General features: G+C 37.3%; 1 protein-coding gene across 1 annotated transcript in view; it reads right to left on the reverse strand.

Moving 5' to 3' along the window:
• The window catches only part of Dap160 (dynamin associated protein 160), a 531,520-nt gene that overhangs the window by 139,141 nt on the left and 364,759 nt on the right, over positions 1–27,620 (reverse strand). Inside the window, exon 20 of the mRNA XM_090381606.1 lies at positions 4,565–4,711. Within this exon, the coding sequence (XP_090237732.1) occupies positions 4,565–4,711 (147 nt within the window). The remainder of the gene's footprint in view (positions 1–4,564; positions 4,712–27,620) is intronic.

The following is a 27,620-nucleotide window of genomic DNA, read 5'->3' on the forward strand; positions in this document are numbered from 1 at the left end:
TAAACAATAAAGGTGATAAGCTACATCCTTGCCTCAGCCCCTATGTTGGATAGATTGGATTAGATAGAAACTTTTCAACTTTAATAAATTCCATATTATAGTATAATTCCCTAATCAGCTCAAAACATTCTGGATCAATTAACATCTGTTGTAGTACTTTCCATAATTCCTTTCTTGGAACATGAAGGCAAAGTAGGTATCTTTATTCTTTGCTCTTCTTTTTTCTGCTAGTTGCTGCAGAATAAATAAGTTGTCCCCACAAGCGACTGGACCTAATCCACTTTGTTCTTCACTAATTTTATCTTTTACCCCCTCTTGTAATTTTAACTGAACTACCTTAGAGTATAATCTGGACATAGTGAAATTCACACTTAGGTCTCTATAGTTCCCAGGATCCTGCCTATTTCCTTTTTTATAAATGGATGATATATAGCTAACTTGAAATGAATCATACGGCAAATAATTAGGACAACTGAGATGAGCAGTGGTGGAATCAACCGATAATTGGATTTTCTCAGAGAAAGTGGAGCTTGGCAGACTGTAAATGGAAATGGGCATCACTGAGTTTCGAATGAGACATGTATATTTGTGAAATGAACAAGGACATGTTTAATAGATTGCGATCTTTTTGTAGATAGATTTGTCCTATTAGTTTAACTGTTCATGATGTATTCAATGGTAAAGAAAAGGTAGAGGGTGTATGAAGTAATAAAATTTTTAGATATGGTATACACAGAGAAAGAACTGAAATGTATGAAAGAATGGATCTCACCATGATGTCCACCACAACCTCAAAAGATATCAATCACACCATATGATGAAAGAGATGGCAGTTGCTGGATATTTGCTCTTGAAGCCAAACATGAGTTTCACCACTTCAAGCCACCAATAAGCAAAGTGGTGGTATTTTGACCCTCACCAACCCCAGTTGATGAGGGTCATCAACCACTTAGTATTACCTAGTGATACAGAGGGCTGGTATTCCTCTGTGTGGTGTGGACAATACTTATCAACCTCTGCTTATGTTCACACCCGGGTAGTCCCCTCCAATATACCAGGTGCAATGTTTCAGAATTTGCACACTGAGGGTATACCCAGGGTTATTAACAGTCCCAGCATGGGAGGATGCAAAAAGAGGATTTGGTTGTTACAGAATGACCGAACTTCACTGTAATTCAGTCCACTTGACTCAAGTGTTACCTGAATATCAGTTCTAATCAGTGTTTTAGATTCTAGGTAGAAAGCCCTGGCTTATCATACCTGAGAGAATGTCTGTGACAAGTCTCAAAGAACATATTCTACATGTGTTCTCACCATAATCTTGTATGGGGGGGGTGTGGGGGAACTGACCATTATATATGGCATCCTGTTCCCTACTAACAAAAGTCTGATAAATCACCGATAGGACAATGTGGGTTCTCCAGTCCACTTGTTTATACTGCACGGTAAACTTTATAGTAATCCCAAGTCTTTCATCATTAACCATCCTTAACTTGCTCTCCTCTAGTCTGTAAGTTACTTCTGGGTTTCTGTTTCCACAGGCACAAGACTCTTCAGATAAATCAACAAAAGATCAAAATAATTTTGAAGCAGCATAGCCTGATTTTGAGATCTTCCCCTGAACTCCCTCAATGTCACTAAGGAGGAGTAATTTAAGAATTCTGGAATTTTCATAGTGACATTCTTTAATCCAACTTCAAAGCAGAATTGTAATCTAATCAACATGCTCATATGGAGTCTCACACAAATTTTTGTTTTCTATGACAAGGACCAATATTCAAGGACTAATATCAAAGTAATTACAAAATTACTTTGATATTAATCTCTTTGCTACTAGCTAAGGTGTCAGCAGGACAGACTTGGGTGATAAAATATATGCCGACTGGGCTAGACAGGTGGATAAAGTGCCTGCCTGGCAACCCAAAGGTCGCGGGTTCGAATCCTGCCTCGGGCTTGGATCACAGTAAAATACAAAAACTTTGGGAGGTGCATTATAGCCACAGAAGCTGATGCGCCAACAACTAACAAAAAAAAAAAAAATAAATAAAAATAAAAATAATAATAATAAAATAAATTATATTTAAAAAAATGACTAAAAATGCAATTGTGGAACCGTATTTTGCATCCTGTAAGAATAAATGGAGGTATCGTGAAAATATCATGTGAACCCAATAACACATTGTTTTTTTGTAATTCCTTCCAAGACCTCAGAAGTTGAAATTTTTTGCTATATAACTAAGCTATTTATCTCTCTAAAAGGTCATTTTTATAATGGAAATTGCACTACACTTTCATCGTTATCATATGTTCCATTATAAGAATCAATTTTGAATGCCTTTGTGATATTTTTCTAAAACACATTTCTGGAGATCACTACCATAAAACAATAAAAACAATTCACACTTTCCTGTTTATTGAGCTTTTCTGTTAGCGCAATATATTATAAACGTACACTCGTTTATACTGCATTTGCATTTTACATTTGCATTTAAATTTGCATTTGTACACTCGTGCATTTGCAATAATCCCAATAACTGGAATTCTGCGGGTTTTTGATTTACAGTATTATGGTGAAATGAGTTCCCCTTGACTGAAATCCTCAGTCATATAAAAAACAAATAAATTTTCAGAATCTTCTCTTCATTCCTATTTACTTATTACAATGGTGAAGGGAAAGGAACCAATGGCAAGTGCTAGGAAAGAAATAAAATTGATTTAGAAACGAAGACTAATTAAGAATTACGAAGCAGGACAAAGGGTGTCATCTATTGCATGGAATTAGGTCTCACTGCTTCAACAGTGAATACTATTTTAAGGGACAGCACGCGTATAAAAGAGCATGTTAAAGGATCAATGCATTTAAGATCAACAATGATCACAAAACAGCATTCAGGTGCTATATCAAAGATGGAAAAGCTATAATAATATGGATGGAAAATCAGATTCAGAAGCTAGCACCCCTGAGTCCAATGGCCATTCGAAAAAAAAAAACAAGTATTTATGAAGATATTAAGGATAAGTATGGCGAACCCCAAGCCAAGTTCATGGCAAGTAACGGATGGTTTTATAGGCTCACGCATCATGCTTGTTTCCAAAACATTAAAGTATGCAGTGAAGTCACCAGTGCCGATTCTGCAGCTGCAGAGAAATTTTGGGATGTGTTGGAAAGTTGGAAAAAACCCTTCTAAATCTCCACAGCCCTTAACTTCTGCAGCAGCATACTTATCAGCTAGAGTTAATTCTGGCAATGATGCTGGAAAGGTAAAAGTTGCTGACGTTATGCCTGTTTGTTGCCTCTCTTGTTTTGCAATTTTCTAATTTTGAAATTTTTCTAATTTTGTACACCTTTGTAATTTTTCCTGCCTATGAGATAAAAAAAATTGAATAAATAATTCTATTTACATGTTCGTTGAACATTTTTCTTGCTTCAATCAAATTTGCGAGTGCTGCATAAGAATTTAGGGAAATTCCGACTTAACGTAAAGTTCCATGGAACGCAACCCTTATGTAAGTCGGGGAGTGGCTGTATACTGTCCTTTAAAAAATTTAAATTACTGCAGACAAAATTACAAAACTACAATTATTCTAGTGTGCCCGTGGTGAATATTGTGTTACCAGTTTGTGGTGATAATTTTGTTACTCATTTCATCAAAACGGGTAACAGAACTGTTGTTAAACAGTTTTGTAATGGAACTGTTAAAAAATAAAATTTTGAAAATCAGTTCGAAAATTTTAATGCACATTGTATCCCCCCCCTCAATTTTACTGAAAAATAAAACCTATTGCAAAATGAATCAGGTCAAAAGCTTGTTTAGTCTTTGAATTATTCAAGTTCAAAGAGCATTCAGCACAGAGGGACATAAGCAATTATTATATAGACTGGAAAAGTTTAGCCATAAAAAAATTCATTACAGCACCGTGTACATCAAAAACACCTGTTACTATCATAATTTTCTCACAGAGTTTTAGTTTCCTTTTTTCAGCTGCTTGCTACCCTAAAATTTCACTGTAAATTGGTGGGGAAATGAGTCTTATTTTTTTGATAACAAGACTATTGTTTGTAAATTTTTTTTAAAAATCATATTATACACTATAATATCAGGATATGAATACATTTTTATAGCTCTCCATTTTAAATAATTTCTTGTCTTTTCCCCAAAATATTATTTGTGAAGTAAATACATCAGTACAGCTCATGTTGTCACTTTTATGCTTGCCTGCTAGATGATTAAATATAGCTGCTATAAAACATTGCACAACTACTTTCAAAAATATTAAAATCAAATACTTTGAAAATATGAAGAGCAGTGGAGGAACCAAAACACAACTTGTCATTACAGATTACACATTCATGAAATTTGTTTTTAGTTTCAAAGATGAAATCTATTAGCTGGATGCAATTTATAAAGGATAATGACTTGTTACTACTTATACAAACTGTACTTGACATAATTTGTATTTCACTAGCTTTTTATTTAGAAAACTTAGCCATAATCTAATACGGTAATGATGATTTCAATAATCTAAACCTATAGTGATGTCATGCTGGTAGGCAAATGAATACCTTTCCCTGAAATTCTCCGAACCACCACATGTCTTGTTGCTCTTTTACTGTTATAATATCACCTTTGTTGAATGTCAGATGATTATCCTTTTTGGCCTTCCATGGAAAAAGTGCCTTAGCCTGTAATATTTCTGTGACGGTTTTACCCTAAAAATAATTAACATCTGGTGTCAAACATTAAGATTACTAGATTTAATTCACATTTTAAAATAATTTTCTTTTTTATTTTTAAGCATGCAAAATAAAATTCAAATTGGTTTAATATCCTTAGTCATAAAGTTTAATATGTTAAATATAATTTAGTTCAGATGTACCTGAAATTATATTTTCAGGTTCAGGAATCTGAAAATATATTTTCATGTAAACTACAATTAGCTTCCTCTATAATGTCAAACAACAGGATGGTTCTTCAACTTCATCATGAATTTAACAGTCAAGAAGAGATGGTGTAGGTTTGAAGGGCACACGTGCACACACAATTACTTCGTGGCAGAATCAACTTTAAAATTAAAATAATGCTGCAGAAATGAAGAACAAAGAATTATTTATTTATTTTAACTGTTTTATTATTTATTTTTTCAAAAAGATTATTAAATATGCCCAAATCTGCATCCTTTTTGAACTAATAGAGATGGCTATCAAATGTTGGTACTGCTGCAAAAAAAAAAAAATAATAAAATAAATAAATAATAAATAAATAATTTAATAAAAATAAACAAAAAATATATTTATGTATACTGAGCAGCCAGTTTATTAGGTGCACCAATGTAACAGTAAGTAACACTTCATCCCTTACAACAGTCTCAAGTTATGACGGCATGGACTCCTTGAGTATGCTGATCTATGCATACTCAATCATATTCCCATACTCTAATCATGCCTCACACTGAATAGCAGCAGATCCCTGCCATGAATGATGCTAAATCAAGTTTAGATCCAGTGACTGAGCAGGCAGCTAATGAAGTATGTTAAAGCCACTCTGTACCTGGAACCATTTCTTAACAGTCCACACATTATCACATAGTGAATTATTCTGCTGGAAGTAAAATAATACCAATTAAATGAGCTGTGAGCATGAAGGGATGCACCTAGTCAGTAACAACATTCAAGGTATTCTATGGCATTCAAACGATCTAAAATATATGAATATATTTTAGATAAAGTCTGAATTAAAGGGTGGGAAAGCAAGGTATAAAAATTTGGGAACCTCTGATCTAACAGTATCAGGAAATGTAACATGTTATATTAACACTCCCCATTCCGTGAACACTTCCAGCTTGCAGTCTCGACATGGAACAACAGGCCTACTGATTCAGTGATTAAATAAAAGGTGGAGTAAAATGTATTCATATTCACTGATGTTGCCTGTTAAACAGTACAATTCCATACATGGCTTCTGTGAGAGAAAGGGTGGATTTCATTGTGGAGGGAGGGAAACTGCCGAAATATATTAAATTCTTTAACAGCCTGCTTTAGCCTGGCTTTCTATGATTATATGTAATTAACCCTAGAACAGTTGCAACAAAAATGCAACAACAGTGTAATGGGGTATTAGATACCCATTGTAATTTAATTGTTTATTGAAATAAACATATGAACTAATTGCCTTTGTTTTATTTCTTCTGATGAAGTTAATCATCGGAAATAGGAACAAATTTTATATTTTTATGAAGCTACTGTATTTTGTTTGGTTTATTACAGGTGAAAAATTTGTCATCTGAGCAATCCTTCCTCTTCTGTTAAATATGTCATTTTTTTCAATTTATCTTGATTCAATTTCAGAGTATTCTATACCCGTCTCTTTGTCCTTTTCTCCCTTGATAATGCAGCAGGTTTGTGATGTCACTTGTATGAAGAGGTGTAGGAGGTTTGAACTCCAACAGAAAAAGGAGGACCCCCCCACTCCCAAGGTCTTCAATCTAATGTTACTCTAATCATGGCATATAACATGCAAACTGGCCTGTTGAACACAACTATATAGGTACAATACAAGACAAATTATCACAACTAGTATTACAAACAAGGGCAAGTGCATCATTACCAATATAATATCGGTGTGTAGATACACCATAGACAACTCTTAAGAAACTACAAAGTAGTTGTTTTAGGCATCATTTGCTCTTTCTCATATTGTGCTCTGCCTTCACGACAAGTTGCCATGATATTGCACTACCTCGAATAAGTAACGCTTCACTAATAGAGAAGACTATTGTTACTTATTCTCAGTGAGTACCACCACCCAGACATGTTTCAAGGCTATTGGCCTATCATCAGTGGGTGGTGGTACTCACTGAGAATAAGTAACAATAGTCTTCTCTATTAGTGAAGCGTTACTTATTCGAGGTAGTGCAATATCATGGCAACTCGTCGTGAAGGCAGAGCACAATATGAGAAAGAGCAAATGATGCCTACAACAACTACTTTGTAGTTTCTTAAGAGTTGTCTATGGTGCATCTACACACCGATATTATATCGATATTAAACTTAATGTATTATGCCTTGTGCATTTAGTTATTTTAAATATTATCATTACCAATGTAATCAATACACTAAAATGCTCTCAAAAAACAGCCTCTACATTCTCCAACAACTTTAATAATCTGTTGTTTGTTTTTAAATTCTCCTGTATTCATATTACTTTTAAAAATATTTATTTACAATGAGTACCTTCACATTTTTTTGACAGTAACCATTTTTTTTTTAATCTAGACAAGAAAACTGAACGCAGAGAAGCATTTATTATTTAATTATGTCAACCACTATACTGAAATAAAAACCCCACTCCTTTACTAATTTACTGCCTTGGGCCAACCAAGAAGTTTTTCTTCTACACAATATTTGACTGCCCATTTAGACTTCATATAATTCACTGTTCAATATAGGATTACTAACTGAGGTTACCTTGTATCTGATGAGGATCCAGTAAAACCTAAAACAGCTGTAACAATGGTGCCTTAAGAGTTTTTAATGAAAGAAAAATTTGATTCATTAGATGATGTTATTCAATTAAAAATATTAAGAAGTTAAGATGACTCAAGGATAATAGTCATTTCTAAATTGACTTAAAATGCCCAAGCTTGTTGCTGAAGGGAACACCGCATTCTCAAAGAAAGACAGACAAAAAAATTGAATGCAGAGAAGCATTTATTATTTAATTAAACTCATATCTATTCAATAAATTAAATAAAACTAGTCACATGAAAAATCATAATATTAAAAATTTTCATGAGCAATTTTTAATTAATATTAAAAATTGTTCATGAAAATAATCTTAAAAAATCCAAAGCTCACTGTACTGAAACCTAGTTTCTATAAAAAATAATGTTAATAAATGCTGAATTCATTACACTAAAATTCTGTATATTAAATATCTGCATACGCAAGTATCTCTTATATAGGTATGGGCATATTTAAGAACAAAAGATACCATAAGATTAGACCAATAATAGGTAGCCTAGCAGGTAATGTTTTAAGGTTTTTTAAATGCAGAGTCATGCTGTGAATATGCATTATCAATACTGTTCTGTACACTACACTAAAATGACAGATTGATAGCATCCTTACTCAAAACAACAGTGACAGACTCCAATAACGGCTGTCCACCCTAAACTGCTCCCATAAAATGTTTGTGATGATCATACTCATCACAAACATTTGGAAAACTGATTTTTCATTTCCAAAAAACACCTTTAATTTTCAAAGTTTAGCTTTAATGACATCTGCAATCATAATTCCATTCCTTCCTACAGTCTTCCAACATCCAGCAAATTTTCTTGTTTCATATTGCTGTATACCTTTCCTATATACTGAATACTCCAAAAAAATGTATACACAGTTTGATTATTTTCTTAATGCAACTGAATGTTTTCTAGATTTAACTATCTAGTGTAGCAAAACAACTTTTAAACTCGATCATATCATACTGTCAATTGGCACAGATGTGTTTAATGGGCACCAGAAGAGAGAGAGAGAGCAGTTAAACTGCAAAGGATATCAGTAAGACAAGGTCTGTCTTCCACAGAATGAATATCACTGCTTTGCAATGATTCTCCTGACAGTGTCAGGAGACTTTTACTTGTTTGATATTCTAATGAAACTGTGTATGCTAGGAAACACTACAGAGTCTGAAACAAGAAGATGAAGTCATCTGTGTTACCTTTTCAGCAACAACAGTGCAACACATATGCTGCTCTGTTGTGCATCATCAACAATTCACTAATGTTCACAGGTGTGACTTTGAACATTTTTGACTTTAAGATTATCTGAAGTATACAATTACTTCTAATTAGTATTTTGAATTGCAAGGCACAGAATTATAATCATGGATTAAGTATAATTTAAAATACTTGTTCCTGTGTGATTAGAGAATTTCTCTCCACTTTTTCAGTGACTGAGGATAACAGAATTTCAAGGGTTATTTTTATATTAGGGTTATATAAAAATGTTGAATAATTACTAAATTATAAGTAATTATGTACATATTACACAAAAGAAAACTTTCCCTGTCTGTAGATACCAATCAGATAGGCCTTTGAATTTTCACAAGCCATCACCCTCAACTACCTATAGATAAGATACAAATCATTCCAGTGATCAACAATTCATTGGAAGGAAAACTTAGAATAATGCAGTCTACCAGTCTATTTAGTCTTTCTGCTTAGTTTGAATTTTTGCCCTCCTGCACAAATTATTATTTGATACTAGGCATCCTTCAACAACCCTTAACAGGCAAAGTACCTGTTTCTGGAAGGTCCTTGTGTTTTTTTTTAGTGTATCTGGACACAATTCTGAAGTCCCTATCTCTACAAGCAATTGTTCAATAAATTATTGACAGAACACCACAGACCCCTTTTTGCTGCCTGCCTTCACTGAACAAAACACTTCACATCAGCTCGCATTGTAATCACACATCCACTTTCTTTCCTTATAATTTTTCCGAACCCTACATGTGTATAAAGTTACATTGGGATTGTTATTTTCAAGAGTAAAATCCTGCATGTTGCGCCATCACTTAACTAATCATCCCCGACACCAATCCAAATTGTTATTGAATGGTCAGGGTCACTGCTTGATCCTGTTCAGTAATTACTTGCTAAATTGCTAGTTTGGGGGGGGGATACACATAATAATAGATTAACAACAAATGCAGAAGTGAAAGTGATTCTTGCACTGCTTCTACTAGAGATTTCAAGGACTGCTGGGAGTCATCATGAAACAAATAAATACATGGGCTGCATTAGGGTAACTAAGAGTAAGAACAGGTGCATATATACCTGCATGTACGCAGTAAATAAATTTGATGAATTTGAAGTGCTGGTCAAGACATCAAATGCAAACACTGTTCGGATATCAGAGACATTCTCACTCAAATATAACGGATGCATAATTTGAATATGGGGAATACAATGACAGAAAGTACATTGCCTGTCATTTCGGGTTCCCCCAAACTCTGGGTTAATGCACCGTGATGTAAAACAGATCACTGCAAAAGCCAGCTAAGAGTATACATGTAGGTTTGCATAGTATAGTGTTATAGATGCACGCGTACCTGCCACACCACCATGTAAGGGGTCCACGTACATGTGAACTGATTCTTGGCCAAGGGTCCCCCAGTGGGACTCTCATTACAGTCCTTAGCCACAAGGAAGCTGACAGGCAGAAGGAGTTAAGCAAGTTGGAAAGCCTACACTAAAAAAAAGCAAAGTAGGTGGTACAGATTGTCCCAACAGGAAGGGGGGGGGAAGAAAGAAACAATGGAAATTTAGGGGAAGGAATCCCCCAAAACTGGCAACGGAATATGAGGAGCATAAGCCCAATATATCCTCGAGCTCCAACAGGCTAAAACTAGGGAGGAGAGGGAGAGAGAATCCTCAGCGTAGAGGGAAGGAAAGCCATGGGAAGCAGGTGCTTCCATGGGAATGTCATAAGTTCTGTGTGGTGAGTGGTCCCACACAGCAGTGAGGCTCACCGTAGTGTCAGCACTGATCCTACCCCAATCGTTTAGCATTATTGAACGTTATGTCAGCAAGGGAATCCTTGATAGGAGATTTCTGGATCCATCCGTCAGTGAAGTGGATGGTAGTGTGGTAAAAACCTACTCAGAACAAAGTCTGGGTTAGCATCATATCCTACCCTGGAGACAAGAGTCCAGGGTTAGCAGACAATCAGGTAAGATGATCAGCCTACTGACAGAACACCAGAAGAGCAACAGAGGTGCTTTGCTCCAGAAGATGTCAAGGTTCTGCTTGATTTTGGGAAGTCATATCTGGCATGTCAGATCCAGATGGAAAGTTCACTGATTTCGCTTTGGTGGAGGGAGATTCCAGTGAGTGAAGTATTAGAGTAAGAAAGCCATATATCCAAGTATTAGCATTAGTAGAGGCACATGTGCATGAAAGCAAGCTTATACTGCATCGATAAAAAAAAAAAAAAAAAAAAAAACCTCTTCCCATTTCACCAATCCACTGACTCCAAAAAGTTTGTCTAGTCCCCTTGAATTTATTTAAGCTGTCAGCTTCCACAACGACAGATGGAAGTTTGTTGCATATGATTGTTTGTTCCAGCAATCAACCACCTGTTGGCTAAAAGCAAATTTCTGCACATCTATTCTACAACTATATTTCCTCAATCTGAATTTATGTCCCTTCGGGTACAGAATCTGAGCAAGAGGAAGAATCCCATCAGCATTGAGCTTGCTCAAACCATTCAAGGACTTATCAGATCACCTCGCAGGTATCTAGTCTCCAGATGCTGCAATTTGCAGAACTTAAGCCTATCTTGGTAACAGCAACCCTTTGTTCCCAACACTAATATTGTTGCCCTTCTCTGTACTTGTTCTAGCTCAACATCTTTCCTAAAATGAGGCTTCCAGACCTGTATGCAGTACTCAAGGTGTTGCCTGACCATTGCCTTATACAAGGGGATAATCACCTCCTTATCTCTGCTAGCAAAATTCTATGTATCATTGACAAAACCCCGGGAGCTACTCTTGCAGCCTTTCTGCACTACTCAGAAAACTGCATATCTGACTGCACAATTACCCCCAGGTCTTTTTCATTCTCCACTACCCGAGTGGAGTATCACACAGTTGGTATGTTACTTTGGGGTTACTACTACCCATATGAAGTAGAAGGTCAATCAGAGAATGTTGTGACATTTTGCTGCTATGTTCCTTGGAGGTGGTGATTTTCAGGGTCAAGCAGATACACTTTTATATAATGGCAGTTCTAGTTAGGGAAGCATGTGGATTGAGGGTAAGTCCAGGTAGGATAATGAAGTTGAAGGTCATGTAGGTTCACTTGCAAGGAGTGTCCATTCCATAAATGAAGTAATGTCCACTGTTGTGGGTCAGGTTGTTGCATATGACCCAGCTGACAAGTGGGATGATTTAATGATAAACAGATGCTGGAGCACATGTATAGAAATTGTGCGAAAATTGATAAATAGGAGTGCATTTTTCAAAAATGTGCAGCATGGACAGCCTGAAGTATCCTACGTCTTGTGAATAGGTCCTGTGTATATTTAGTGAAAGCTTGGTATTTGGACTGATCCAGGATTAGATGTTCTTTCCCTTGTGGAGATGTCTTGCGGTAAAGAATATGGCCTCAAAGGTCTTCATAACAGAAACAGTGGTAAGTAGATGGACCCAGTCTTCAATCTTACTGAACACACAGTGAGTTATCTGAAATTCCCAAAGAGGCAAGTTTAAAGTTGATGGACCTATGTCCAGTCAATAGAAATGTATGGTAAAGACCTAGTGAAAACCAAGTTGGTGCTTTTGGAAAACCATTCCCACATCAAGGAGACATTTTTTGTCTATTTGCTCTTTATCTGAGCTGGACCATCAGGCCTGCCAGATCTCAACAAGCTTGTTGGCCAGGAGCTTCTCCACCTTCTTGTCATTGAGAGGACTAATGGTATGACCCAGGATAGTTCCTTGAAGGCCTCAAGCTAGGTGGCAGGGCAGTCTATAATGAATGACCTTCAGGTCCAAGGGAAGGACACCCACTAGAACCCGGAGGGCCAGTGAACTAACTGTACGGCATGCATCACTGTATAGATTCTAGTCTACGGTTCTGGGGTCTGGAATCTAACTCCAGAACTGTAGGTGATTACAGGTAGGAACATGGTATTATACATCAATTTCAGTGTGCGATGATTTAAGCCTCAATCTGTCCTGCTGATCCGGACAATAAGGGCAGCGTAATGCATCACCTTATTATGGGAATGCAGAAAGTGGGGGGGAGATTGAAAGAGAACTTGTTATCCAGAATTAATCCAAGAAGTTTCAGCTCGGAAACAAACTGGATGGTGGTGCCATGGATGTCTCTGTAAAGATCCTTTGAAGAGGATGGATTTAGTTTTGTGAGGAAATACAGAGTTGGTGTATATCCACCCAGTCCTGCAGGACATGACTGGCTTTGACTTCAAGATATGCTGTGGAATACACAGTCAGTGACAGATATGGTGAAGTCATCTGCGAAGGCTAGAACTGTAACGAGGCCTAGGTCAAGCACAAGAAGTTCATCCAAGACAGCATTCCAAAAGAACAGGCCCAAGACTGAGCCCTGTAGACAGATCAGGTGATGGTATTGTACTGAGTGCTTATTTTGATTTCTCTATGTGACAGGTAGGTTTTTATGCATATGTACAAAGTGAATGGAATTTGCACCTCCCACAATCTGCAAAGGATAATCAGCCATCAAAGCATGTCAAAAGCCCGGGCAAAGTCAATAGTGATGAGTAGAATTTCAATAGTATTTCACTGTTGTAGTGCTGGCTGCCATAGTAATTTGACAAATGGCATCCTCCGTGCATCTAAATGAGCTGATTAGAGGCCTGCATCTTGGTAGTGAGGCTGAAGACGTGTTTTTAGAAGCCTTTCAAAAAGTTTGCTGGGCATGGATAGCAACGCTATCAGCCTGTAGGAATTCGGCTGATCAGAAAGTTTTGGAGTATTTTTTAGGATTAGCTGAATGCTGGTTACCTTCCAATGAGTGAGAAATCACCCTTATTGAAGACATTTCTTGAATAATTCCAGAAGTAGGTGTGGATTCAGCTGAACTGTCCAACTATTTCAGATTCTAAAAGCTCTGATCCCAGACACTTCCATCCTTCATGTGATGCAGAGCTGTTGTAGTTCGTCATTGGTGAATGGGATGTATATCTTCATTGTTGTAGCTGTTATTATGATGACAGTATTCAATTTATTGTGCAGTTATTGACTGCCTTGTTGGGAAGAGGGTGTTGAGGATGTTGTTAATTGACTGATCCTAAGAATTGGTCATGGTGGCTATAGAAAGGACAGTGTATAGTGTAGTTTGACAAGTGGCACTGGAAGTTTCCCCCAACTCTGCGACTGGTACTACGAGATGTATACAGTACCCTGTAAAGGCCAGATAGCATGGGTTAGTGTGTGTTTCTGAAGAGTTAGTGTATGTTGTTCATCTCGCCTTCTAGCCTAGTGGCCTGTGGAAACCACCAACCCCTACTTACAGTCCTTTGCCACAGGGAAGGGGGCTAGATTAGTAGGAAGAAACAGACTCTGGCTGGGTGAACTCTGGGATTGCTTCAGCTTCCCAGGGAGGGCCCAGAAAAAATAAAAATAAAGAAAGGGAGACAGGGAAGATAGTGTGAGTAGGGGATAAAAGAGGGAGAGAACAGTGCGGCAGTAGCAAAGGTGGCCACCAGATTGAAAAGAGATGACAGTAGGAAATCCATCCTGCCCTAGAGGGTAGTAGTTAAAGTGATGGTGGCCTAGCCACCAGGCAAAAGTGGGATTTGGGAGTCCAACTGTGGGAGAGTAAAGATATATAGGTGAAGAGATCCCTATGGTAGTGAAAAGGGGGGGAAATAGAGTGGGAAGAGGAGAAGAAATAGAAGTAAAGAGGTGGAATCATCCATCTTAGAGATTTGAAAAAGGGTAGATAGGGAAGGGGGATCCTGGAGGCTACTTCCTCAGGGGAGAGGGTTTAATGCTCTTAGTTACTTTGAAGACTAACTTATAGCTATTATTTGATTCAGTTATCTCTCTGAAAGTGTCACATGCTAATTTTTTTCTTCTTTCACTCCATTAAATTTCCAACTGACTATATAACGGTCCTTGAGGTTGTCACAGACATTCTCTCAGATATGCCAGACAAGCTGAACTTGCTACCTGGGAGTCTAAAACGCTGATGGAACTGATATTCGGGTGACACTCAAGCCAAGTGGACCCAATTTCGGCGAAGCCTGGAGTCTGTGACAGCCAAATCCTCTGCTTGCACCTTCATCATGGTGGGAGTGTTAGAAATCCTGGGTATAACCTCCATGCACAAGTACATGGTGGGTAACCACCCATGTGTGAACCAACATAAGCAGGGGTAGAGGTGTGGTGCCCACACCACATGGAGGAATGCCACCCCTCTATGTTACCAGGCAGTACTAGGTGGTAGATAACTCTCATCAACCGGTGCAATACCACCACTTTGCTTATTGGAGGCTTGAGGTGGTGGAACCCATGTTTAGTCTTCAGAGCAAAGTTCCAGTCAATCCTTCCCTATTGGATTCTTCCATCATGCAGTATGATTGATGACTTTTGAGGTTATGATGAACATCGTGAGGAGATCCAATATTCCTTACATTTCGAGGGTACAGCTCTAAAACGGTGTTCGCAGGACGGCCGCTAGTTAGTACACCGGACAGAACCTATTTGTAACTCTCTAGGAGGCTTCCGGATCAGCTAGTGTATAATCTTGTTACCTCTACTCTGCCAGATAATGACTGGAGGAAGTCCGAGTAGTGTGTATGCGGGGAGCATTGTCGAGGCCATGTTATGTTATGTCAAGGATCTGGGTATATACCATGTGTACGCCATATCCAAAAATTTCATTACTTCATACAGCATGTCCCATCCACTTTTTCTTACTATTGAATACACCAGGAATTGTCAAACTAACAGAGCAAGCTTATCTGCAAAAAGATCTAAACCTCCCAAGCACTTCCTAATTCATTTCACAAATATACTTGGTATCAGTTCTAATCTTAATGATGTCCATTTCCACTTGCAGTCTGCCAAACCGCATGTACTGTTTCGGACAGAATCTCAGTTATCGGCTGATTCAACTACTGTTCATCTCAAATGCCCAAATTATTCACTGTATGATTCCTTTCGCCTCAAAGGTGCTACTTGTGCATATATCCGTTCTGATATTCCCTGTCAGAGACTTGGCAATTTGCAATCTACTCTCTTTGATCTTCTCTAGCTCAAAATCTCTCTACCTCATTGTGTAAAATTCATCTGTTGTCTCTACCGTTCTCCCAACTCCACTAATCACTTGGAGCACTTTGACTTCCTCTCTTTGCAACTTGACTTTCTCCAGTCAAACTTTCCTAACAGTGAGATAATTTTCCTTGTTAATTTTAATGTTCACAACTCCAGCTGGCTTTGTTTTCTATCACACAAACCCAGCTGGTCGAGATGCTGAGGCTTTAGCAATTACTAATGACTTTGCACAGATTGTTCATTTACCTACAAGAATATCGGACAATCCTAATCATACAGCCAACATGCTTGATCTTTTTCTCAAAAACAACCCTTCTAAGTAGACAGTCGAAGTGAGAGGTCCTTTGACACTTCCGATCACAACTTGGTGATTGTCTCTTCCCCAATGGAACCTTTATCTCATGGCTATTCCCAACCTTGTGTTGTTTGGCATTACAAGAATGCAAAATGGAATGACCTGCGAGATTTCTTTTCTTCTTTTCCTTGGTCAGATTACTGTGTCAAAACTTCTGATGTCAACGTTTGCTCAGCTCGTGTCAATGAAATTATTCTTGCAGGAATGGAATCCTTTATCCCACACTCCACTTTAAAATCACGTCCTTTGTCTAAACCTTGATTTTCCAATAAATGTGCTAAGGCTGTTCAAGAGAAGAATATTTTATATCGTAATTGGCTTGTTTCTAATTCTTCAGTTTCATTTTCCGCCTACACCAAAACTCACAACAATTGTAAAGCAGTTATTAATCGGTCCAAACTAGAGTTTGAACAGGCTAAGAGTAGAAAACTTGCTTCTTGCCCTAATGGTAGCCGAGCATTCTGGTCCCTTGCCAAAGCTATTGGCAGCAACTTTTGCCCATCTCTGCTCCCACCTCTGTCCAAACCAGATGGTTCTGTTGTCACTTCAGCCAAGGATAAAGCTGACCTGCCAGCATACAATTTTTCTTCCAACTCATATATTAATGATCTTGGTAAAACACCTCCCACCATTCCCAACACGCTCTATTCAATGCCTCCTGTGGTCTTATGTCAAAAGGATTTTGACGAATCTTGATGCCAAGAAAGCTACAGGTCCCGATGGTATTTCTCCACTTGTCAAAACCTGTGCTCCTGAACTTACTCCTATTCTTTGCCACCTTTTTTCACTTTCTTATTCCAAAGGTGTTTTTCCTTCTGATTGGGAATTTGCTCATATCCAGCCAGTTCCTAAAAAGGGTGACAAATCCCTCCCATCCAATTATCGTCCCATTGCAATTACTTCTCCTCTTTCTAAAGTATTGGAGAAATCAATTAACCGCCAACTCTTAAACTACCTAGAAACCTTCCGTCTGATCAATGATCGCCAGTATGGATTCCGTCAGTGTCAATCCACTGGTGATGTTCTGGCTTATGTTACCCATTTATGGACTAATTCAATGGAAAGGTTTGGTGAAACCCAAGTAGTTGCTCTTGACATCTCAAAGGCTTTCGATCGTGTTTGGCATAAAGGTCTTCTAAACAAGCTTCCACCTTATGGTTTGCCAACTGTTTTCAGTAATTGGTTATCCAGTTTTCTCTCTGATCGCTTGGTGAGGGTGACGGTAGATGGCTCACTGTCTTCTAACTTATCCACTAATGCCCGTGTCCCCCAAGATTCAGTTCTTTCCCCCACTCTTTTCCTCTTGTATATTAATGACCTTCCATTGACTGGAAATCCTATCCATAGTTTTGCCGATGATAGCACATTCCACTTTCCATTTTGAGAAACCTTGCCCTGTTCAATCAGCTTCAACTTCTCAAAAATCTGCTACCAATTGCTTAAATGCCGATCTTCAGGTAATTCTCCAGTAGGGCAAAGATAGCTTAGTTGATAGCTTTAGTGACACTCCGATTTCTAGGCAAAATGATATATCTCTTTTGGGGATTACCCTGACTTCTAATCTCTCTTGGCACAAGCACATTACAAATATTGTTTCCTCTGCATCTAAAAAAGTTGGTTTTCTCCTTCGCTCTCGGCGTTACTTTTCTTCCAAACAGCTGCTCACTCTGTATAAATCGCAAATCTGCCCTGCCCTGGAATATTGTTCCCACATCTGGGGTGGTGCCCCCAAAACCTCTCTCAGGCTTTTTGATTCCATTCAGAAGAGGGCAGTTAGGTTAATTAATGATTCATCTCTAACAGAGCCTCTCCACTCGCTGTCTCATAGACGTACTGTTTCTGCAGCATGCCTCTTCTACAGATACTTCCATGGGCACTGTTCTTCTGAATTGGCTTCTATAATTCCCGCCCTCTCTCTCTCTCTCTCTTTCAAAACAGTCCGAACACATGCTACCACCAGCCAACATCCATTTACTATCCAACTTCAAACTCACAGAACCAACTTTTCATCTTCCTCGTTTATTAATTCAACTGCCGTTTTCTGAAACAACCTTTCTTCATACATATTTCCTGAAAATTACAGTCTACCGAAGTTCAAGTCCAATGTCAACAAATACCTTCTTTCGTCTTCTCAACCTCCAACCCAAGCACGGTACTAAGTACTATAGGTTCTAATACCTCTCGTGTTTCGGGTTTACATAAAAAAAAAAAAAAAAAAAACACATTTCGCGCATTGCTTTAGACTGTGATGCATTGGAGAATCGCCCCCTTCGGTTCTCCCACAAGCCACAGCATTCTGGCTATTGTGTGAACTCTGCTTTGCTTCTCTAGTCTGATTCCGTTAAGTATAATGTAATTAACAATGAACTTTAATAATATTAATAAATTTTACTGATTAATTGATAATACTATACTAATCTAACAGATTTCTAATACAATGCTATGTTTTCCGCTATCTAGTTTTATGTTAAACTTTACACCATTCCGTATTGTATAACAATGGTGGCAAGTTACGAACATAAAATCTACAGACACTAAATATTAACTTTTAAAATCGTTATCTAAATACAAAAATAAACCACAGAGCTTGGCTAGAACTATAAAGCTACTTATAGAAGATAATTTAGTATAGCGTTCTCCAGAGTTGCAAAAATCTTGGTCAATGTTGTAATAACCAAAATCTAGACAGACTAAGTTTTCTTGTAATATTTATTACTCTGCCACATTCCTTAACCAAGCGATAGCAGTTCTCTGCTATAGCATCCAACAGATGTCCAACTTCTTCATTTATAGGAAAATGTTTTTGCTCCTTGAATTCTGTTTGTAGTATGTCAATGTTCAACCTTTTACTAATAAACTGCAATTCTTAAAAATTGTACTTTTTTATTAAAAGATTTAAATATTTTTACACCTCGTATTTTCAAAAAAAAAAAACCTTATTGTGTTTAAAATAATGTCAGTATTAGTCTATTCCTTGTTTAAAAACCTATTAGGTACACAATTTCTAAGCTATGCATGCACATCGTTCTGCTTCTGTGTATGTATAAATAAAAAATATATTTATATGTAATTCTAAGTTTAGGAGTGCACATACACATGCACTCACACGCAATCTCAGTTCTTTGGGTTTTTTTTTTGTGTGTGCAAAAGAGAGAAAGAAACTTCATTCTGGGGTAAAGCAGAAACAGTTACAAGAGGGCATGCACACTACAGAGGTGAATCTCATGTGTTGTTTGTATTTAATCTGTGTAAACAATAACAAATCCTTCAAAAACAACTAAGGTAAGATTGTAAAAATTTATGAAGCTAGAGGAAGAGTAACGGCATTAACCATGAATTAATAACAAACAGGTAATTCATTACTTGGTAGTGCTGGTACTTGTTAGATCCCACACCACTACTGAGGGAAAATAGTTACAAAAAAGGTAGCATACCCAACAGATACACACAATTACTTCACAAAAACTGTAAAAAAATCACTTCAGCAATCATGCAAAGTAAAACTCTTTTAATCTTTAATCAAGTAATGTGGGTTCATTATTTTTTAATGGAGCCTATCAAGTTTTGTGCTACCACTGTCAGGTTAAAGCTACAACATTCACTTTCTGCTCACTTGAGTGAATGCTCTGCTCAGCATATTGAGAACCTTTATTGCAACAACAATAATAATAGTATGTGCAAAATATAGCTTATGTTGCAACATACCCGTCACAACTAGAGACCAGGGGTAGGAATTTTATGACATTATCCAATATCATAAAATTCTTTGTCTTTTGAGACCCCATGCAACTAACAGATCCCCTGAACCTTTAAGGCCTAGTGTCAAAGACCTTTGCACTATCTTTTAGAAATGTATTCTATCTCTAGAAAAAAAAGATTCCTTCTGCTTGTTAAGGCAAGTCAAACTTAAAAGCCTTACTAAAGTTCCCCAGTCTTGAGTTAAATTCTATGCCTTTCAGAATTGCAGATACATTCTGACCAACTTGTTGCATTTTCAGCAAGTCTGTATACTTGTCCAGCAACTCATCAGTTCATGTTCAGTCAGTTACCATGTGAATAATAATATTCTTTACCCAACCACCACCCACCCACGAAAATTGACAATCAGTTAATTGACAATCAGTTAATAACATCAATTTTAGCCCACAGCAGAAATATCCTCAACAAAACAATCTACAAAATTGTTTGCTTGTTTGTTATTTGGTTTTTAAGAGCATTAGCAACTAATGCCATATTGTTCCGGGATATGCGGTGGTCATTCCCTGGCCTTTCCGCATCCTCCGTATTTGGTGGTGATGGGCTCGAACCCCGGTCTAATCAAGAAGCATGTGCTATGCACTGCTGCTCCTTCCCACCTGGCTACAGAGCCGCCTCAATCTACAAAACTGACCATGAAATACATAGCGCAGATTACACAAGCAATAAGATCATGGGGCACTTGTGGAGTGTGATGGTCTGTGATGGCACAACAGCAGAGATGGTTGGTAAGTGGTTATTAATAAATAAGTATAAAATTCATTAAATTAATTTATTAAGTAATTATTGGGCATTGGTTAATGAATAACTGATTGATGAATTTGAAATCTCTTTAAAAATCAAATATAATTTTTACAGAAACCTTGTTCATAACTTAGTAATTATTCAAGTCTTTTTATATAACCATAATTTAAAATTCACCTCTAGAATTTTATCTTTGTAGTCACTGATGAAGTAGAGACAAATTCCATAAAACATTTGACACAGAATCTGTATACTCCTTGCTATTGAAATAAAAATTGATTCTCTTACTATACAGGAACAAATGTTTTCATTTCTACTTAATCCAATGCAGAATTATGTTTGCTCTTCTTTTGGTACTGATGAACACCAGTTTCTTCATTTGAATAACCACTGTGAATTAAAGAAATTTTCATTCATCAATTTCATTTTAAAAAATAGTTACTATATGCCAGAGTTTATATTTATTCACATAGCTCCTGTAAATTAATACTGTTTGTATTAATAAAAGTGCTTTTATCTGTGTTTTAAATATACTGCTATTGCTACACAAAAACTTAACGTGTAAATACTTCATTTTGCAGACATTTAGATAAGATAAATCATAACATACATCATAAAGTAAATTCAGAGCAAAAGCTTTAGAATCAGTGATAGTATTAGCAATATAATCCAAGAAACATAGGCTTATATAGCGCCACCAAAAAAAAAAAAAAAACGCCCAAACCTTAATTTGTTGCCCATTCTTTCCATTACCTGTTCAAACTTACCTTAAATTTATTTAAACTACATACAACCACAACTACAATACTAAGTGGAAGTTTATTCCAAAAATTGATTAATCTGATTGTCTGAATAAATTTCAATACATTTATTCTGCAGCCATACGTTTATAATTTAAATATATGCCCTTGTATGTTTCATCTCAGAAAGAGTAAAGATGCCATCAGCATTTATTTACTCAGCCCTTTCCAAGCTTTCTTTCCAAAGAGTGCAATTTATAGAACCCTAGTCTTTCTTGGTAAGAATATTTTTTGTGTCCCAACTAATCTTGATGCTTGTCTCTGCACCTTTGCCATTCCTAAAATGAGACCCTTCCTAAAATGAGATTTCCAAACCTGGATGCATTATTATACATAGGGCCTAACTATCATCTTTTATAATGGGTTAATGGCTCCTTTTTTCCTGCATATCATTTAAAGAAATATCCATGAACTGTTCTAGCAGCTTAACCATCACCTTTTACAATGGGTTAATCACTTCTTTGTCCCTACTAACAGAGTTCCTGTATATTATTGAAAGAACCCCCATGAGCTGTTCTGGCAGCTTATTTGCACTGCACAGAGATAATTTCATGTCAGACTGCACTATTACCTCTAGATATGTTATTTGAACATTACTGATAGATATCCAAATGCAATACCTAACATTTATCACCATTAAACCTCAATTAAATAGACAAATTCTGTATGATCCAGTAAAGTTTTTAATAATCAACGACAAATGACATGTAGCTTTTAGGGTTAAATGGACCCCTTCTTCAGCAAAATTCTAACATGATAAAGACGTTAGAGACAAATTTAACAGATACAGAGTTGTGCATGCAGTGATGCGTGTATGAGATTAAACATTCAACTACTAGGATTGTGCTCATTGTTGCACAATGTGTGTAGATTTTCTGCCAGCATTTATCCAGTTTCAAGATATAGTAGACTCTATTTTCCGGAATAGATGGTAAAACACAAACCCCGGATAATTGATTTCCAAATTAATTCAAAAATACAGAAGTCCCCGACACACGTAAGAGATACGTTCCAGAACTTCTTACTTTGTCGAGTTTTACATAACTCGGGAATGACTAATAACATATTGCTACTATATTATTATTGACAAATCTGAATTAAGCACAATACTCGAATATTAGTTTAACTTTCTGATCCAAATCGATCACTTTCCTTTTCTTGGTAGATTTACTAGTACCGCTGTCACTTATTCTCTTAGTCGGCACCAAGAAAACGGTCAAAATGAATTTTCTGTAAAGAACTTCAAAGGGTTATGGCAAAAACTCAATATTATCACCCTGCATGAGCTCAAATTTTACTAAAGCACATTTCTGGAGGTCACTACCAAAAAACAATAAAAACAATTTGCACATTCCGTGTTATTGGGCTTTTCTGTTCGTGCATCTAATTATAAACGGTAGTAAACTCATCTTATTGCATTTGCAAAAATACCGATAACTGTAATTCTGTGGATTTTTACGTTATTATGGTGAAATGTGCCCCCCCCCCCTCACTGAAATCTTCAGTCATATATAAAAAAAAAAAAACCCATAAATAAATTGTAAGAATCTTCTCTTTCCTTTTTTTTTTTTTTTTTGCTTTTTACTCCGTATCTCATTTGTGCATGCCGTGATCATCATTATTGATTGCTTATTTTATGTTTTTTTTGTTTTAAATTTTACAATCCTAAAAAAAAAAAAATTGAGTGAAAAAAAAATTTACATGTCCGAAGTTGCATAAGTCGGGGACTAACTGTATTGAAGAATGTTCAGCAACCAACATAAAAAATATAGCGATAGATAAAAAAACTTACCACGTACTACTCGTGTGTCCAATATAATGCTTTCCTTTATTTTTTGCGATATCGATATTAAATCTAATAGCATCCCTTTATTTTTTACGATGTTTTGTATGGTTTGGCCACCAACATTATAATGGTTCTTTAGAGATTTAACGGATGCATCATTTTCAAACTTTTGAATAATTTCAAGTTTTTGTTTAACTGAAAGCGCAGCTCCTTTGCATTTACCCATCATTTTTGTGATTTCTAAACAAAAAAAAAAAATATATATATTTCCTATAAACAAATTGATATCCCTGACATAAATAAACGAAACTGGTCTTTTTGCGGTGCCACGGAACACAACAATCGAAGTGACGCACTAAAACAAACTAAACATTTGGTCTCTCTTTTTTTTTTTTTTTCTTTGAGTGGCGGGTGTGAAGACAGCAAGATAATAGGTACATTAATCTCCCAATGACGACTTACAACACCGCTTCTTGTCACTTATTTACAACTTGCAAAACACCTGTTTATACCTATTCTAGTTATTACTTGAATTTTATGATTTTTGGTTGATTTTTTTTTTTTAATTTGGAGTCTTGAAGTGTTCCGGTTAATCCGATCCCAGTAAATCGAGAGTCTACTGTATTTGCCTCTAAGATAGGGTGTAGCCTTGTGCCCTTGCAGCAGCAATTCAGACTTCTTGAATTGCATGAGATGTTAACCGACTCTAGCCAGAGGCAGTGGAAAAAGTGTCGGGATTGGTCAGTCACTTTGTAGTCGTGTTTGGGATTAAAGTCATGGTGGGCTGACCAGAAGTGTTCCGTGATTGCTAATTGGTCAGTCTCACCAAGGTGAATTGACCTGTCATGCTCTATAAGGCGGTCTTGAAGGCGTCTCGAGCTCTCTGCTATGTAGCAGCTGCCACAATCTTTGCAAGTTATGCAGTATATCACACCACTGTGCAAAAGAGGGGCAATTGGAGTCTTCATGTTAGAAACCAGAGAGCACAAGCTTCTACTGGGTAGTTGCACGCATTTTATGCAGTATTCCTGGAGGATTTTTGAAATCTGATCCGACATGCCCAGACAGTAAGGAATGTAGGCGGTAGTATATTGTCATGCACCGATGACGGTCTTGGGTGGATCGAGAGCTCCTGCGCTTGCAATAAGCACTTGTCCAATATATGGGTTGGATAGCCACAATTGACCAGGTCCATTCTCACTCTGGAAATCTCAGTACGCCTAGCTTCATCTGAGCTGGAATGGCTTCAAGCAGAAGAGAATAGGGTGCAGGCAGTTCTGTTGAAATGGATAGGGGCGTGGCCTGATCTGTAGTTGGTAAACTGCCTGCACCACACGTTTTACAAGGACATCTAAGAATGGAAAGGACCTATCAACTTCCAACTCTAAAGTGAACTGGATGAAGACTGACAACGAATTGAGGTACTCCAGTAAGGTTGCTTCAGAACCAAGTGGGATGACAGTGAAGATGTCATCGATGTATTTTTACCATGATGTAATAGGCACTGACGGGTTCAGGAATATCTATTCCTACATGGCAATGTTGGCCACGATGGAGCTAACAGGAGCACCCGTGGCAGTACCGTGCACCTGCCTGTATAAGGAATCCCCGAAGGCGATGACGCTGCCTGGTCAGCATAGGTTGAGGGTGGTACAGATGTCCTCTGTGGTTAGTGATGTTCTGCTCGGTAGATTTGAGTCATTCTCCAGAAGCCTATTGGCACAGTTTACGGCTTGTTGGACTGGAATGGAATTGAAGTAAACAGGGACACTACATCAAATGACACCATAATCATATCCAATGTGATTCATCCCTTTCCTTCTAGTGTTAACACACACACAAAGAATTCCATGCTGCTTTTCTTTACACTGTTAGCCAAGGACTTTTCATGATCTGCCTTAGCCTGCTTTAACCCCCTGAGTAACTTTATTACACACCAGTTTGAACTTATTGTAGAACTATGTATCCCTTAACAATTTATAATCATCCCATGTATTTTTTTTTTTTTCCCTGCTACTAAGCTCATCAGTTTAGCTGACATTTATTTTGGTCTAAACACTTCCCATTTGGCAATTACAATTTTTAACAATATCAGCTGGTTCTACCTAAAAGAGTTAAAATAATACTGAGTCTATTATAATCACCTTTAGGCATATAAGAACTATAAAATATTACTGTTGATGAGTTGGTAAATGTCTTGTGCATGTGTGCATAGGTGTCTCAACAATTATCAATGAATTATGAATCTCTTTTATGAAATAGCAAAGGTAATAATATATGTAAGTATATAAAATATTGTGTGTGCACATGCACTTTTGTGTATACACACCCACTATTCCGTTAAAACATTATGGCCACCTACTTAATAGCGGTTATGTCCTCTTGCCACCAGTACTGCCACTACACAGCAAGGCATGGGCTCTATAAAGCTTTTGAACATTGCTGAAAGTATGATGTACCATGATGACTGCATCCTGTAGGTCTCTGATAGTCCACGATGGAGGATCCAAATGTTGAATCTGTCAATCCGCACAAACCTAGAAATGTTCTATGAGATTCATATCCAGTAAATTTGGCAACCAAGATTGCACCTATAAGTCACTTTTGTGTTTGGCAAATTAATTTTGAATAATATCAGCAATGTGCCAGAGTGCATTATCCTGTCAGAATATACACATGTTATCCATGAAGTCAGTCACCATGAAGCGGTGTACCTGATCAGCCACAATGGATATGCAGTTTTTAGCAATCAGTCTGTAGTCTAGGGGTATGAGAGCACTCAGAAATTCCCAGGAAAACATTCTCCATACCAAAAAAAAATGCCACAACCCACCTGTTTCTGTTGGCCCAGGACATCAGAGTAATTCCTCCACAGCCTGTTGCTACCCTCCACTCTTAGGTCCACCTGGCATTGCAGAAACATGATTCATCAGAAAGAGCAATTTCTTCCCAGTCATCAATGGTCCAATGATGCCATTCAGATATATACTTTAGGAGTTGTTGGTGAAGGATGGTTGTAAGCATGGATACTTTGACTGGGTGCCTACTCCAGAGGAGAGTTCACTGGATCATGGTCTTGAAAACACTGTTGTCCTCTGGTTAATGTCCACAGTCAGCTGTTCCATCATTTTACATCTATTGGCTTGCACATGGCAGGACAGCCTAAGTTTACCACAAACATCGATGAGGCATGGGCACCTGCAATCAGCTTGGCAACTGCTGCACTGTCCACTCTAGGAACACCTTAAAGTAGCCCACAAACAGCCCACAAAATTTAGTCTCCATAATACTGTCACCCTTCATGTGGTAACATGAAATCATCCTTTTTTTGAAGTCTGTCAGATTACATCCCTTGCACAGGCTGATCAAGTGTTTCATATGGGCTGCATACCAGTATCACATTCACTGATTCTCACTATGACACATATGCCACTAGGTGGGAAGGAATAACTGATTATTAAAACAAGAGGGAGGGGAATCAATGTTTTGTTAGGACAGTGTATACGTCATATATACAAAGGTACCTGTTGGATTTCTGAATGTTGGAGAACATTTCAGATCTTTAAACTGCATTAGTTTCAGAACTAAAACTTCAAGTAGAAGTTACAATTCATTCACTCTCTTTTAGTCAATTTAAATTCTTATAGCCATTTTCTAAAAGACTACGCAATTAAAAACCAGTTCAGGGCTAACATCAGAAACTACAATGTTACACTGAGATAAAATGCATACCTCTGCTTCTATTTAGAGTGATAGCCTATATCTCATATGAAACTTTATTTTTGTACTGTAATATCAGTGCAGACAAAAAGCTCCTTTCCCATTTGTGTTTTATCATTTTACTCACCTTTTTATCATTTCTTTATTTTCTGTTCCTTTTTCTACCATACTAATAATGAAGTATGGACAAAATAGTAAGCTAGATATTTCTAAAAAAAATTGCATTAATGCACTGCAGCCAATTATTGTTATCAACAATACTAAATCAACATGTGCAAAGACAGGTAAAAATAATGGTTTACTCCCACTTGCCCTAATCACAGAAGCACCAATGGACACTTGTCCTAATCACACATGCCCTAATGAACGCTTGCCATTCATTAGGGCATCTGCCCTAATCATGCCCCAATGGTAAGAGCAGGGGTGCTACTGTCAGTTGCCCTAAGCAAGTATATAATTGCATACCTAAAATCCTTTTCACTTTAATGATCCTTTACAGGGGTTGATGAGCAAGTGAGGTAATGCCCCCCCCCCCCCCCCCCCCGTTGTTTCCATCTGCATTTGTTGACCTAAGAATTCATTCAAATAGTGGCCAAACATCAGCATGACGTTTACTCTTAACAGTGGGGGAT

This window comes from Mastigoproctus giganteus, chromosome 9 (genome assembly GCF_048544385.1).
Source record: "Mastigoproctus giganteus isolate SK-2022 chromosome 9, ASM4854438v1, whole genome shotgun sequence".
Taxonomy (NCBI): Eukaryota; Metazoa; Arthropoda; class Arachnida; order Uropygi; family Thelyphonidae; genus Mastigoproctus; species Mastigoproctus giganteus.